The sequence below is a fragment of the Denticeps clupeoides genome, chromosome 3 (assembly GCF_900700375.1).
Source record: "Denticeps clupeoides chromosome 3, fDenClu1.1, whole genome shotgun sequence".
In the NCBI taxonomy this organism is placed as follows: domain Eukaryota; kingdom Metazoa; phylum Chordata; class Actinopteri; order Clupeiformes; family Denticipitidae; genus Denticeps; species Denticeps clupeoides.
The window spans coordinates 753,086-769,266 of record NC_041709.1 but is presented as its reverse complement, the minus strand read 5'-3'; the positions used below and the strand labels follow the sequence as shown (position 1 = coordinate 769,266).

At 42.7% G+C, this 16,181-nt stretch overlaps 1 protein-coding gene across 2 annotated transcripts; it reads left to right on the top strand.

Moving 5' to 3' along the window:
* The first annotated feature begins 3,229 nt into the window (after nucleotides 1-3,229).
* On the top strand, nucleotides 3,230-13,240 carry LOC114785409 (myosin heavy chain, fast skeletal muscle-like). 2 transcript variants are annotated; one of them, XM_028971655.1, is made up of 41 exons: nucleotides 3,230-3,273; nucleotides 3,375-3,413; nucleotides 3,882-4,100; nucleotides 4,193-4,336; nucleotides 4,413-4,569; nucleotides 4,793-4,820; nucleotides 4,933-5,047; nucleotides 5,141-5,233; nucleotides 5,317-5,380; nucleotides 5,468-5,566; nucleotides 5,647-5,750; nucleotides 5,843-5,981; nucleotides 6,064-6,182; nucleotides 6,271-6,420; nucleotides 6,492-6,662; nucleotides 6,746-7,046; nucleotides 7,139-7,209; nucleotides 7,292-7,379; nucleotides 7,568-7,685; nucleotides 7,770-7,893; nucleotides 7,977-8,113; nucleotides 8,211-8,466; nucleotides 8,554-8,796; nucleotides 8,886-9,062; nucleotides 9,143-9,288; nucleotides 9,376-9,466; nucleotides 9,543-9,932; nucleotides 10,031-10,157; nucleotides 10,245-10,363; nucleotides 10,464-10,660; nucleotides 10,745-10,928; nucleotides 11,029-11,194; nucleotides 11,281-11,405; nucleotides 11,493-11,801; nucleotides 11,882-12,085; nucleotides 12,176-12,301; nucleotides 12,383-12,553; nucleotides 12,640-12,744; nucleotides 12,832-12,927; nucleotides 13,001-13,132; nucleotides 13,220-13,240. In XM_028971655.1, the coding sequence occupies exons 3-41, from the start codon at nucleotides 3,894-3,896 to the stop codon at nucleotides 13,238-13,240; spliced, it is 5,814 nt and encodes a 1,937-aa protein (XP_028827488.1). In that variant the 5' UTR covers nucleotides 3,230-3,273; nucleotides 3,375-3,413; nucleotides 3,882-3,893. The 2 variants fall into 2 exon arrangements, with proteins under 2 accessions (XP_028827488.1, XP_028827487.1); XM_028971654.1 differs by having other exon boundaries at nucleotides 4,933-5,233.
* The last annotated feature ends 2,941 nt before the right edge of the window (nucleotides 13,241-16,181 follow it).

Sequence of the window (16,181 nt, the reverse complement as noted above, 5' to 3'; positions counted from 1 at the left end):
CACATTCTCATCCTGAAGTGGAACCAGCACACAGTCTCCACCACCACCTTTGTGGACTCCGGGGTGGCCGGTAACTTTATAATCCATACCTTTGTCAGACTGCATTAAATCCCGACTGAATCCCTTTCGTCTGCACTCAGAATCCTGTTTCCTCAGGACTCATAAGTCACCACATGGTAGCTCTGAGGCGCCGTGTTGATTCCCATGTTGAAGACATCCATTTCCTGATCACCACTATCATGTCTGCAAATGCCCAGGCAGAATCTTTGAAGTTGGCAATGGTTATGAGCAACTTCGAACAACTCTCAATCAGGCATTGTTCACCCAGCTGTTACAATTGGGTCTTTTTGGGGGGCATTCCAAGCCTCTCCATAATTTATTGCCCTTGCTAGTCTTATCTTGGTTCGTCTCCTATCTCCCAAGTTTCTTGCAGGTGTGCGTGTTTGACCTTATTGAAAGTGCACATGAAGTTCAGACTTTAACTGTGTAAAGGGTTGGACTTTGTATAGGCCTCAAAGGCCCATAATACAATACCTCCTCAATGTGTTTTTTGTCCGCCTGCATGACATTCTGACCCCAAGAATCATGTGACACATGTCCACATAGTATTGGGGGTTTGCAAACTTTTATCAACGGTGTGTGTTACCCGCTAGGCTACTACCACCGAAATGTGTCCTCTGCTTTTAACCCATCACCCTTGGTGAGCAGTGGTCAGTCATGACAGGCGCCCTGGGAGCAGTGTGTGGGGATTTGCCCTTAGTACACCTCGCACTGCACCTCGTATTCTCCGAGCCTCCAGTACTGCTCGCCTGGTCCCTCCATCTCTGAAGGTAAAAGGAAAACATTCATCTAGACTCTTCTCCGTCTTTTGCCCCTCAGTGGTGGAATGAACTTCCCCTCAAGGTCAGAACAGCTCAGTCACTGAGTATTTTCAAACGACAGCTCATGACCTTCCTCTTTAGAGAATATTTAGATGAACTTGTAACCTTCTTCTTGTCTGACTTTTGTATAGAAACTACAACAGAGTGAATAAAAATATTGTATTCATAGTTGGGGTCCTAGTGAACCAGAATTGATCTCTTCATCGATGGTAACTTGAAAGCACGTTGCAAGTCGCCCTGGATACGGGCGTCTGCCAAATGCCTTAAATGTAAATGTAATGGGGACGGTGCTTTGCTTAATGACTGAAAAATCCAACCCTCCTTCCAGTGATCAGGTGGTGTGTCTAACCACAGCAGATGAGAGGAAAACTCAGCTGGCAGATGATTGTGGACTTCAGAAGAAAACAGAGGGACCATTCTCCACTGAGAATTGCAGAGTCTTGTCTGGAGAGGGTCAAGAACACAAAGTCTCTTGTGATCACACACGTGCACTTTATGTCAGTATGTAACTTTGATTAAATGTTTAATGTAGCACCATGTTTCAGATAAACATTGTTTTGTTTCACTATGTACTGTCTAACATGTATGTACCTGAAATTACAATATAGATCACTTGAACTCACTTGAGCAATTGGTTTGATTGTCCAATACTAAAATATTACTTTTTTTAGTAACACCAGTATTTTAATGCCATTATTACCCTTTCCACCAATTTCATTTGCTGTAGAGTCTATATCTGTGTCACACTGTATACCAACTAAATAACAATCAATCATAACAGCCAAATGTTTAAAATAAAATCTTATATTTCTCACAGTTTATGTCAGTATATAGAGATCTGCTCTCTTCTGCCTCCCCTTCCTGCACATTTCTCTTTACATACACAGAAACTTGTTTACATTATTCTATGAAATCATAAAAGGATCTAGGCCTTGCAATACTTCTAGCATTTGATTATAGACAGCAAAGGCCATTTACAATGTAAACCTTTATTTCTATATAGGATTTCCTTTTGCTATGAGTTATGTTGACTGACACATGTGGCTTGATGAGGTTACATAAATATCTTAAACATGTCACTGGAACACAAACTGGATTAACGGTCTGTTCTAATTCTGCATCAGTGGTGGTCTACTTCTGTGCTAAAGCACATATTTGGATCTGTGGAAATGCTCCTGCCAAGTGGTTGAAATCCATGTTACACAGGTCATGCATTTCTTCTGCACTCTGCCCTGCAATGTGACCTGGCAAATGGAGTCTCCACACAACACGGGAAAAAGGCTTTAGCATTCAATTAGAACAGCTGTCATTACTCCTGTTGCCACAGTTGAGTAGAAGTGGCCTCTGGTGATACTGTTGCTCAAGCAGCATATTTAAAACAATTTTTATGACTGCACGTTAGCTCTCACCCACGTGCATAATTTGCGCCCAGGTCTCTCGTCAAAGTCTTTACAGGATGTAAAGTCTGCAAAATGTCTAGAATGTAAGATGCTGCGAATACAAGTGTGAGATTAAACCAATCTGTCTAATGGCCAAATACAAGATGTAGATAAGACAAAATTAAACTAATTACATGAATACTGAATACTCTTTTAAAATCTTGGTTGCAATAAGTGTTACATGGTCCAAGTCCAAGTATGCAGCACTGAGATTTGTGACACAGTGCGTGCTTATGGCTAGGAAGGGCTATGGCATTAAGTTTCCAGCAGACCTTTTGTAGATGGGAATAGAAACTTCTGTGCTCCACCTAATTTGAAGAGAGGAGTTCTCTGAAAGGTCCCTACAATGTGTAACACTTTATTTCAAGAGCGATCTAAAACAGCATGAAAATATAAATTATACTGTAAATGCTTTTTATAACACAATATTATTAAGTTTATTTAAAAAAATATATACAGTGGTTCTTTTTACACTATGGAAACTAATTGTTTAAAATATAACAGATTATTGTAATATACAAGACTTTGGTTGGTAAGGTAATATTAATTGCATGATATTGTCCTAAATATTTTAAGATTTAAGATTTTGCATATGAATCCCCATATGTAAGATAAGATGAGAGATAAGATAAGATGATCCTTTATTACAATGTATTCACAGACAAACTTAAATTGGGAAATAGTTTCCATAAACTATAAAGGATAGTTAAGACAGTTCTTACAGTTTGAAACAAAAAATGTTTTAGCAAAAATGCATAAATCACAAACTGGTAACTGGAAACCACGTCAGAACTGAGTGCCAGCGACAAATGTTTTTAAGTGATTCTCATTCAGGCCATATTGGAATTGTGATGTCCATATATAACTTTTGCTTGGCTGGCAAAGCAAAAGCAATATAAAAGGGCAGGAGGAGAGGAGCATACACAGTGGTGCAGAAGACCAGCGTCATTGAGGTAAGATGCATTTTAGTTGATCTGTGATTTTTACATTCAGAAAAGTAGGAATAATGTTATTTATACAATATTACAAATGTCCATATCAAAATATCTTACAGTGTCCTGGGAATACATTTCTGTCTTGGGGTGAAAAGAAGGTAAGACAGAAGCTGAGCAGTGTATGAGTAATTTCATTTAAAATACTGTAATTCAATCAGTATTCAGTATTTTAAGGGCCTTATTTAGTAAGATCCCAAAAAACTGTTATAAATTGCATAGTCAAGTATGTAAATGTAAATAACATTTGCAAGTGAGAATGATTCCCATTATGGAGATGCTGGATGGAATTCAGACTTATTGATAAAGGAGAGGCTAAAGCTGGGATTCACTGCCAATGCTTGTGCACACAAGTTATTTATCTGTGTGCAAGAGCTTTACTTTACTTTACTTTACTTTATTTATCCAAAGCGACTTACAAGAGGAAGACACCAGCAATTCTCGTTCGATTTCTATAGAAATTTGGCGAGAATTTAAATATTTGACTTTCCAAAGTGACAGTAACATTTATTATAAAGTTAGTAATGTAATACATTTTCTTTGTAATAAATCTGCAATGACACTTTCAGTAAGCTGCCACCATGAGTACGGACGCGGAGATGGCCATTTTTGGCAAGGCTGCCATTTATCTCCGTAAGCCTGAGAAGGAGAGAATCGAGGCTCAGAACAAGCCCTTCGATGCCAAGAGCGCTTGCTTTGTGGTTGATGATAAGGAGCTCTACCTGAAAGCTACAATCAAGAAGAGGGATGGTGGCAAAGTCACAGTTGAAGTTCTTACAACAAAAGAGGTAATACTTTTTACAAGACTCAGGTCTTGTTTTTTGTCCAATTCACTGTTATAGAAACTTCCAATTCAATTATGTTGTCAAAATGATATCAGGAAAAGACTGTTAAGGAGGACGATGTCACCCCAATGAATCCCCCCAAGTACGACAAAATTGAGGACATGGCCATGATGACCCACCTTAATGAAGCCTCTGTGTTGTATAACCTCAAAGAGCGTTATGCAGCATGGATGATCTACGTAAGCAATAAAAAGCTCTTTAAAATGACAACTTTCCAATGGTTCTCCTTTGTAACGCATTGCTGTCTTCCTGCAGACCTACTCTGGCCTGTTCTGTGCAACTGTGAACCCCTACAAGTGGCTCCCCGTGTACGACCCAGAGGTGGTGTCTGCCTACAGAGGCAAAAAGCGCATGGAAGCCCCACCCCACATCTTCTCTGTCTCTGACAACGCCTATCAGTCCATGCTTACTGGTGAGACTTTCAATATGACTTCCATTTTGAGGATTCATGAAATACAATATGTACTACCTCGTCTCTAAGGATGATTAACTTGAATTTACTAAATTAATTTAATTGTTTTATTTGCATATCACAAGTTCATTATTGTGATTATGTAACTATTATTATAGTATGCAAGTAAGCAATTTCAGAAATATAGTTCAAAATTAAATACAATATTATGTACATCCTGCAGATAGAGAGAACCAGTCTGTCCTGATTACGTAAGTGTTAAAACCATCATTTTTCTGAACTAATGTCATGTGATTATGGCAATATTACAGCTATCGTTGTTACTCTACTTAAAAACACTCTTAAACTCTTCTTATTACCTAGTGGAGAATCCGGTGCTGGAAAGACTGTGAACACCAAGCGTGTCATCCAGTACTTTGCAACTGTTGCAGTGGCTGGTGGTGAAAAGAAAAAGGAGGCAACATCCGGCAAAATACAGGTCGGGTTCTGCAGTAAACTATCTAACCTCTTGAGATCCTTGTTTGTTTTACTTTATGGAACAAATATTAAATCGGCTTCTTATACTTTGCAGGGATCTCTGGAAGACCAGATTATTGCTGCCAACCCACTGCTGGAGGCTTATGGTAATGCCAAAACCGTCAGGAATGACAACTCCTCTCGCTTTGTAAGTAACGTTAAAGATAGAAATTAATTTCTAAATGTAAGTATGTTTGAGTAATACTGATATGGTGTTTATGTCTCATACAGGGTAAATTCATCCGAATTCACTTTGGCACCACTGGAAGACTGTCCAGTGCTGACATTGAGACTTGTACGTACTACGAAATGGCAAATTCATGCCAAAGATATCGTAATGTGAATCTGCATATATGAAATGAATCTCCTCCTCCACAAATAGATCTGCTGGAGAAGTCTAGAGTGACATTCCAGCTTCCAGATGAGAGAGGCTACCACATCTTCTACCAGATGATGACCAATGAAAAGCCTGAGCTGATTGGTAAATTTGAAAAACATGAAGAATTGTTCAATGTATCAATGCCGTTTACTTAAAGAAAGTAACACATTTTTATCCACCAGAAATGACGCTCATCACCACAAACCCCTATGACTTCCCCATGATCAGCCAGGGTCAGATCACTGTGGCCAGCATTGATGACAAAGCTGAGCTGATTGCCACAGATGTGAGTAACAGTTCAGATTCAGAACAAAAAAAAACATTTTTTACATTTGTTGATATTTTCTCTGAAATGTTCCCTGAATATTTGTGTTTTAGACTGCCATTGATATCTTGGGCTTCAGCGGTGAAGAGAAAGCTGGTATCTACAAGCTGACTGGTGCTGTGATCCATCATGGTAACATGAAGTTCAAGCAGAAGCAGCGTGAGGAGCAGGCTGAGCCTGATGGCACAGAGGGTAGGTTGGAAATAGAGAATATATTAAAAGGTTTTACACGCTTTGTTGTTCTCTAGCAGTGTATTTAATATGTTTTTTGCAGTGGCTGACAAGATTGCCTACCTTATGGGCCTGAACTCAGCTGATATGCTGAAGGCTCTGTGCTACCCCAGAGTGAAGGTCGGAAATGAGTTTGTGACAAAGGGACAGACTGTTCCTCAGGTAGGTAACATGTTATAAATGATCCTTTATTTAACCAAAATGGGTTTTCCAAAACACTCAACACAACTTCATCAATTCTTCGTTTCAGGTCTTGAACTCTGTGAGCGCCCTGTCCAAGTCCGTCTATGAGAGGATGTTCTTGTGGATGGTTATCCGTATCAACCAGATGCTGGATACAAAGCAGCCAAGACAGTTCTTCATCGGTGTGCTGGATATTGCTGGTTTTGAGATTTTTGATGTAAGTATTACTAAACACATATTATTCACCACTAAACAGTACTAAACAGTTATTAATGTCTCTCTGAACAGTTCAACAGCATGGAGCAGCTGTGCATCAACTTCACCAATGAGAAACTGCAACAGTTCTTCAACCACCACATGTTCGTTCTGGAGCAAGAGGAGTACAAGAAGGAGGGAATTGACTGGGAGTTCATTGACTTCGGCATGGACTTGGCTGCTTGCATTGAACTTATTGAGAAGGTACCTTCACATTTTACTCTGTAGAAACACATAAAACTATTGTATGTGCATTCATTTCTAATGAACTCCTTACCTGCAAACAGCCCATGGGCATCTTCTCCATCCTTGAAGAGGAGTGCATGTTCCCCAAGGCCTCAGACACGTCTTTCAAGAACAAGCTGTATGACCAGCATCTTGGCAAGAACAACGCCTTCCAGAAGCCCAAGCCTGCCAAGGGCAAGGCTGAGGCCCACTTCTCACTGGTCCACTACGCTGGTACTGTGGACTACAACATCAGTGGCTGGCTGGACAAGAACAGGGATCCACTGAACGAGTCTGTTCTTCAGCTGTACCAGAAGTCTTCAATGAAGCTGCTGCCTGTCCTCTACCCTGCTGTAGTTGAGGGTAAAGATTTTTATGTTGCAAATAATTTGTTTCTCAGATCAAACTTCTCAGACTGAAGTGTCAGTTTTATATTTATATATTTTGTCTTGCAGAGAGTGGTGGTGGCAAGAAGGGAGGCAAGAAGAAGGGTGGTTCCATGCAGACGGTGTCCTCACAGTTCAGGGTCAGTGGATTTAATTGATTTAGTCAGAAACCCCTCACACAGTTATGATGAATTAATGATAATGAAATAACTACACCCACAGGAGAACTTGGGCAAGCTGATGACCAACCTCAGGAGCACCCATCCCCACTTTGTGCGTTGCTTGATTCCTAATGAGTCTAAGACTCCAGGTAAAAAAAAACATTTATACACAAATATGAACTACTTCACTCTTATATAAAAACGTGTTCTCTACATGTCTTGTCTTATACTGACTAAGTGTAACAGAATCATTTAACCAAATTCAGAAACAAAACACATACACAACAAAATATATTTGATCATGGGTGTCAGTTCACTAATGCATGTTATGTACTAGGTCTGATGGAGAACTTCCTGGTTATCCACCAGCTGAGGTGTAATGGTGTCCTGGAGGGTATCAGAATCTGCAGAAAGGGATTCCCAAGCAGAATCCTCTATGGTGACTTCAAGCAGAGGTGCATAAGATCTTCACATGGTTATATATTTCATATCATGTCTCTGAAGAACAATCTATTCTAACTATATTCTCTGTATTTCAGATACAAAGTGCTGAATGCCAGTGTTATCCCTGAAGGTCAATTTATTGACAACAAAAAAGCCTCTGAGAAACTCTTGGGGTCAATTGATGTTGATCATACTCAGTACAAGTTTGGACACACTAAGGTGATAACTCCTTCTTAGCGACTTTTTTTTACTTATACAATGAAAGTATCTCACAAAGTAACTCATGTTCACATTGTGCACAGGTGTTCTTCAAGGCTGGTCTCCTGGGTACTCTTGAGGAGATGCGAGATGAGAAACTTGCTTCCTTGGTCACAATGACTCAGGCCCTCTGCCGTGGATACCTCATGAGGAAGGAATATGTTAAGATGACAGAGAGGAGGTTTGTAACATGGATTTATATAAATCTAACAGACAGGATCTGCCTATTACACATATAATTAACGGTTATAGATGAAAACCTGTTTCTTATCACACAGAGAATCCATCTACACCATCCAGTACAACGTCCGCTCATTCATGAATGTCAAACACTGGCCATGGATGAAAGTGTACTACAAGATCAAGCCCCTCCTGAAGAGTGCTGAGACTGAGAAGGAGCTGGCCAACATGAAGGAAGATTACACCAAGTGCAAAGAAGATCTGGCAAAGGCAGAAGCCAAGAAAAAAGAGCTTGAGGAGAAGATGGTGGCACTGCTCCAGGAAAAGAATGACCTGCAGCTGCAAGTGGCATCTGTAAGTAACACTGACCAAATGGAATAAATTGATCAATACGAGTAAAGATCTCATTCTTAAGCCTGCTCATGTCCATGGTTCACCTAGGAATCTGAGAACCTCTCAGATGCAGAAGAGAGATGTGAAGGACTCATTAAGAGTAAGATCCAGCTTGAGGCTAAACTCAAGGAGACCACCGAGAGGCTGGAGGATGAGGAGGAGATCAATGCTGAGCTGACTGCTAAGAAGAGGAAACTTGAAGATGAGTGCTCTGAGCTGAAGAAGGACATTGATGACTTGGAACTGACCTTGGCTAAAGTGGAGAAAGAGAAACACGCCACAGAGAACAAGGTTTGTGGTTGTTAAAGGTTTACAGAAACGTACGATCCATAATTATTGAGCCTAGTCTGTATTTACCTGTTATTTCCTTCTGTGTGCAGGTGAAGAACCTGACTGAGGAGATGGCCTCTCAGGATGAGAGCATTGCTAAGCTCACAAAGGAGAAGAAAGCCCTCCAGGAATCTCATCAGCAGACTCTGGATGATCTCCAGGCAGAGGAGGACAAAGTCAACACTCTGACCAAAGCCAAGACCAAGCTTGAACAGCAAGTGGATGATGTGAGTTGTCATGAATTACAAACTTTTTACAAATACAATTCCAATTACATGAATAAACAACACATTTCATATTTATTCAGCTTGAAGGTTCCCTGGAGCAAGAAAAGAAGCTCCGAATGGACCTTGAGAGAGCCAAGAGAAAGCTTGAGGGTGACCTGAAGCTGGCCCAGGAATCCATCATGGACCTTGAAAATGACAAGCAGCAGTCTGAGGAGAAGCTGAAGAAGTATGGAAATGTCAACATTTATCTCTACATTAATCTAACAAGTAAAGAGTATCATTTTGTTAAACTTCTTTGAAATGCTTCTCCCAGGAAGGACTTTGAAACAAGCCAACTTCTGAGCAAGATTGAAGATGAGCAATCTTTGGGTGCTCAGCTTCAGAAGAAGATCAAGGAGCTTCAGGTAATGTAATGTTGATAGAGTTTTAGAATAATTTCTGATTTGGATTCTATCTAATTTATGCTGACTGCGTTTTCAGGCTCGCATTGAAGAACTGGAAGAAGAAATTGAGGCTGAGCGTGCTGCTCGTGCCAAGGTTGAGAAGCAGAGAGCTGATCTCTCCAGGGAACTTGAGGAGATCAGTGAGAGGCTTGAGGAGGCTGGTGGAGCCACTGCTGCTCAAATCGAGATGAACAAGAAGCGTGAGGCTGAGTTCCAGAAGCTGCGCCGTGACCTTGAGGAGGCCACCCTGCAGCATGAAGCCACCGCGGCAGCTCTGCGCAAGAAGCAGGCCGACAGCGTGGCAGAGCTGGGAGAGCAGATCGACAACCTCCAGCGTGTCAAGCAGAAGCTTGAGAAGGAGAAGAGTGAATTCAAGATGGAGATTGATGATCTCTCCAGCAACATGGAGGCTGTTGCTAAAGCTAAGGTTGGAAAATGTACTTACTCCTTTTACACCGTTACAGTTCTCATCAAAAACATCATTAACAGAGAAATTATATTTTCTTCTTCACATGACACTACCAGGCAAATCTTGAGAAGATGTGCCGTACTCTTGAGGACCAACTTAGTGAAATTAAGTCTAAGAACGATGAGAACCTTCGTCAGCTCAATGACCTCAGTGCCCAAAAAGCAAGACTTCAGACTGAAAATGGTGAGTGTAAAAATATTGTTATGTCTTAGTTTACCCTGATTCATGGTGAATCTACACATTCATACTAATTCACTTCTTTTAAACCAGGTGAGTTTGGCCGTCAACTTGAAGAGAAAGAGGCTCTTGTTTCTCAGCTGACGAGGGGCAAACAGGCCTTCACTCAACAAATTGAAGAGCTGAAGAGGCAGACTGAGGAGGAAGTCAAGGTAATGTACTGCTGTAAAGAAAAGGATGAATATTTCACTAGCAGAGGAATATTTAAGATTATGCCAGATTATGGAACATTACATCTTCCTATTTTTACAGGCCAAGAATGCCCTGGCTCATGCTGTGCAGTCTGCCCGCCACGACTGTGACCTTCTCAGGGAGCAGTTTGAGGAGGAGCAGGAAGCAAAGGCTGAGCTGCAGCGTGGAATGTCCAAGGCCAACAGCGAAGTTGCTCAGTGGAGAACCAAATATGAAACTGATGCCATCCAGCGCACTGAGGAGCTTGAGGAATCCAAGTATGAAGCAGACAGAGGAAAAGATTTTAATTTGAAGAATATTTGCACTTGAAGTCTATACTCAAATCTACACTCATTCACCAGGAAGAAGCTGGCCCAGCGTCTCCAGGAGGCTGAGGAGCAGATCGAGGCTGTGAACTCCAAGTGTGCCTCTCTGGAGAAGACCAAGCAGAGACTCCAGGGTGAGGTGGAGGACCTCATGATTGATGTTGAGAGGGCCAACGCCCTGGCTGCCAACCTTGACAAGAAGCAGAGAAACTTTGACAAGGTAATGGATTTCATTTTGGTTTCTGTAATAAGACAGTCATCAGCATTCCAGATTATGGAGCAATTGGTGAAAATCTGCTCTTAATTGTTATTTAATACAGGTTCTGGCAGAATGGAAGCAGAAATATGAGGAGGGCCAGGCAGAGCTGGAGGGTGCCCAGAAGGAGGCTCGCTCTCTGAGCACTGAGCTGTTCAAGATGAAGAACTCTTATGAGGAGGCTCTGGATCAACTGGAGACTCTGAAGAGAGAAAATAAGAATCTGCAGCGTAAGTTAAAAATGTGACTTTTTTACTCCCTTATTGGTATTTTACTTCTACCTGCTTTCTAAACCGTTTCATAATGTCTTCAACAGAGGAGATTGCTGACCTGACTGAACAGATTGGTGAGACTGGCAAGAGCATTCATGAGCTGGAGAAAGCAAAGAAGGCCGTGGAGACTGAGAAGTCAGAGATCCAGACTGCCCTTGAGGAAGCTGAGGTAAACTTCTACCACAATGCATAAATGTGTCTTTCCAGATGAATATGCTGCATTTGCCCACATATTACTTCATGGTTGGCTTAACAGGGAACCCTTGAGCATGAGGAAGCCAAGATTCTCCGTGTCCAGCTGGAGTTGAACCAGGTCAAGGGTGAAGTTGACAGGAAGCTGGCAGAGAAGGATGAGGAGATGGAGCAGATTAAGAGGAACAGCCAGAGGGTCATTGACTCCATGCAGAGCACTCTGGACTCTGAGGTCAGGAGCAGGAATGATGCCCTCAGAATCAAGAAGAAGATGGAGGGAGACCTCAATGAGATGGAGATTCAGTTGAGCCACGCTAATCGCCAGGCTTCTGAGGCACAGAAACAGCTCAGGAATCTGCAGGGACAGCTCAAGGTATGTAAACTTCATCATTGTTTCCAGAGTATATTTAAAATGTCTGCAGAAGCTTCACATTCTGGTGTTCTACATATCAGGATGCTCAGCTGCAGCTTGATGATGCTGTCAGAGGACAGGAGGACATGAAGGAACAGGTTGCCATGGTTGATCGCAGGAACACCCTGATGCTGGCTGAGATCGAAGAGCTGAGAGCTGCTCTGGAACAGACAGAGAGAGGCCGCAAAGTGGCTGAGCAGGAGCTGGTTGATGCCAGTGAGCGTGTTGGACTTCTTCACTCTCAGGTACTTTCTTGGTTTCAAGTTGTGGCAAACCACATGTCAGAATCTAGAATGATCAACTAACATTCCATGTCTCCAAATGTGTGGTCCTAGAACACCAGCCTTTTGAACACCAAGAAGAAGCTGGAAGGTGATCTGGTTCAGATCCAGAGTGAAGTGGAGGACACAGTTCAGGAAGCCAGGAATGCTGAGGAGAAGGCCAAGAAAGCCATCACTGATGTAGGACATAATCTTTTGTATTTTTAAAATATGATTTCAATTTCAACTTTAGTAAAAAATGTACTTATCCTAATCTTCCAGGCTGCCATGATGGCTGAGGAGCTGAAGAAGGAGCAGGACACCAGTGCTCATCTGGAGAGGATGAAGAAGAACCTGGAGGTCACAGTAAAGGACCTGCAGCACCGCCTGGATGAGGCTGAGAATCTGGCCATGAAGGGTGGCAAGAAACAACTGCAGAAACTGGAGTCAAGGGTGAGCTGCTGATTTAAGGATCACCTGAATGTGACACCAACATGTCCTCAGAAGCAGAGGTAACTGTTTCAGTTCATTCTCTGAAGGTACGTGAGCTGGAAGGTGAGGTTGAAGCTGAACAGAGACGTGGAGTAGATGCTGTTAAGGGAGTCCGCAAATATGAGAGGAGAGTGAAGGAGCTCACTTATCAGGTATGAAATCCACACATGGACTTTATTCACATGGAACACATTTAATCACACCAGAAACCAGTTAACCAAGTTTCATATTTCTTCTAGACTGAAGAGGATAAGAAGAACATCAACAGACTGCAGGATCTGGTTGACAAACTGCAGCTGAAGGTCAAGGCCTACAAGAGGCAGGCTGAGGAAGCTGTAAGTCAAGATTTACTTTCATATATTTCATGTCTTTTTAAATCAAAATTAAACAAGTGAATTCTATTTCCAGGAGGAACAAGCCAATTCCCACTTGTCCAAGTTCAGGAAGGTGCAGCATGAGCTGGAGGAGGCTGAGGAGCGTGCTGACATTGCAGAGTCCCAGGTCAACAAGCTGAGGGCCAAGAGCCGGGACTCTGGCAAGGTAAAGAAATTTAGCTGAAATATGTTGACTGTGACTGTGAGTAATGAACTATACAGGTTGATTAATCGTTTTTTTTTTGTTGTTTAGGGCAAGGATGCCGCTGAATAAGTGTGTTTTTCCTATCTTTTTTTTACATGTCTCATAAAATATGTCAGGCAATGTAAAAAATAAAGTTTTATTTTTTAACACATCATTGTGTCAGATTAATTTTTTTCAGCATTTCAGTTGAATTTATTATAACTATTTGTGCACATCTTATAAAATTCTACAACAGTGGTTCCCAACCACTGAAGCTGCCTGAAGCTGCCCCTGCCTGTGACACCCCCAAACCCCAGTTCCTTCCCACATACACACTTTACAAGAATAAAATGATTCATTACTTTTTTTTGCAAAAAAAAGTCTTAGGTTTTTTTTCACCTTGTTTTTCACCGCAGACTATTTGGAGTAAATAAGAGCTGTAATTGGCCCTAAACAAATTAGGCCCGGCAATGACAGTCAAACAGTGTTTTTACTGTGCCATTTCCGATTAGGGAACATTACACAGGACTATCGTGATCCCGGACCGGAGTAACCCCTTCCGGACCAGGTCATGACAGTACCCCCCTCCTAGGCACGACACACTGCCGTGCCCGCCAAAGCGGTCCACGTAGGAGGGAAGGTAGTCCATACACTGAGTCTTTATGAATAGAGTGGATAATGAGATTAGTCAAGTCGAGATGAGACGAGATGAGAAGAGAAGATGAACAGCTGAGATGAATGGTAAATGAATGATGACTGGTCCGGTATTCATCATCCACACTATCGATCACGCTATTCTCCTTGCCAGGTTAGAGAATGTTATTGGGATTAAGGGAACAGCCCTTGAATAGTTCAGATCATTGTGGACATCAATGGTGTTTCGTCTTCACATAGTAAAGTAGAGTTTGGTGTTCCACAAGGTTCTGTCCTAGGCCCGTTACTATTTTCCCTATACATGTTACCTTTAGGTGACGTCATCCGAAAACACGGTATTAGCTTTCATTGCTACACTGATGACACACAGCTGTATCTGTCAGCATTGCCAGATCAGAGGCAGCAGCTGAACAATATAGAGAATTGTCTGAAGGACATTAGACAGTGGATGCTCATCAACTTTCTCCTGTTAAACCCTGACAAAACAGAAGCTCTTGTACTTGGGCCTCAAGGTGGCTGACTACATCATAACCCTGGATAGCCTTTCTATTTCACCAAGTATTGAAGGATCTAGGTGTCATCATTGACCACATCACCCCAGTCTTACAATCACTGCACTGGTTACCCATCAAATTTAGGATTGACTACAAAATCCTACTTTTGACCTATAAAGCTCTAAGTGGTCTCGCCCCGCAGTACCTGAGTGAACTTTTAGTTCTTTATGACCCGCCACGCCCCCTTCGATCAATGGGTGCGGGGTCACTACTGGAACTGGTACTTTCTTTTTTTCTCTCTTCTAGAGACTTTTTGTGTGGAGTTTTTCTTTGTGTGCAGAAGGGTCAAGTGTGGGGCCTATCAAAGCCCATTGAGATGTACTGTATGTGATTTTGGGCTATATAAGAAATAAATGTAGTTGTTGTTGTTATTCATGATGGACGAGCGGCAGTAGTCCTGCGCAGACAGCTTCAGGCCAGTGTGGTACCTGCACCTGGTCCACTGTCCGCAGATGCCCGCCGTGCCAGTCAATTTCTGGCTCGCCCCGCTGAATGGCAGCTTATCACCTTCAGCACCACTAGACATGGGACTGAGAGGCAGGGGTTGGAACCCTGTGGAAAATGAAGCCAAATTTGGCCAGGGACAAGGCGCCTGCGGACGAGGTGCCGGAACCACAGTGGCCTGAAGCCGTCTGCGCAGGACTACCGCCGCTCGTCCATTGTGAATACTGGACCAGCCATCATTCATCATTCATATGCACCACCGAGGGGCCAAGACGGAGAAGAGTCTAGATGAGCGTCTTCCTTTTACCTTCAGAGATGAAGGGACCAGGCGAGCAGTACTGGAGGCTCGGAGTATACGAGGTGCAGTGCGAGGTGTAATAAGGGCTGTGAGGTAGGATGGTGCTACTCCATGTTTGGCTTTGTAGGCCAGCATCAGTATCTTGAATCTGATGCGTACAACTACTGGGAACCAGTGGAGGGAACGTAGCAGAGGGGTGGTCTGGAGAACTTGGGAAGGTTGAAGATCAGTGATGCTGCTGCATTTTGTATGAGTTGTAGAGGTCGGATGGTGCATAGAGGTAGACCAGCTAGAAGGGAGTTGCAGTAGTCCAGTCTTGAGATTACTAAGGACTGAACCAGGAACTGGGTGGCCTGGGTTGACAGATAAGGGCGGATTTGTCTGATATTGTAGAGAAGGAATCTACATGAGCAGGAAAGATTGCTGATGTGAGTTGAGAAGGAGAGTTGGTTGTCTATTGTTGTTGTCTATTGTAAGGTTGCGGGCTGTTGTAGAAGGAGAGAGCTGTGAGTTGTCCAGGTAAATAGCAAGATCCTGATGTGGTGAAGAATCGGCTGGAATGAATATTAGTTCAGTTTTGGTGGGATTGAGTTGGAGGTGATGGGCTGCCACCCAAGACGAGATGTCGGTTAGACATGCAGAGATTTTGGAAGCAGCATGTAGATCTGAGGGAGGAAAAGAGAAGACAAGTTGTGTGTCGTCAGCATAGCAGTGGTAGGATAATCCATGTGAGGAAATGACCTCATCAAGTGATCTCGTGTAGAGGGAGAAAAGGAGAGGACCTAGCACCGAGCCTCGAGGGACACCAGTGGAGAGTCTACGTGAGGTAGAGGTGGATCCTTTCCAAGTCACTTGGTAAGATCGCTCATCAAGGTAGGAAGCATACCACTGCCATGCTGAGCCCCGAATTCCAAGCCTCTTCAGGATTGACAAGAGAGTCTTGTGGTTGACGGTGTCAAATGCTGCAGAGAAGTCGAGGAGAATAAGCACAGATGACGGTTTTGTAAGGTTCCCGGCAGGACCAGGCCTGTCCCAGCAGGGGACATCCTGACACCTCAGAAAAACCACGGGAACCAGGAAA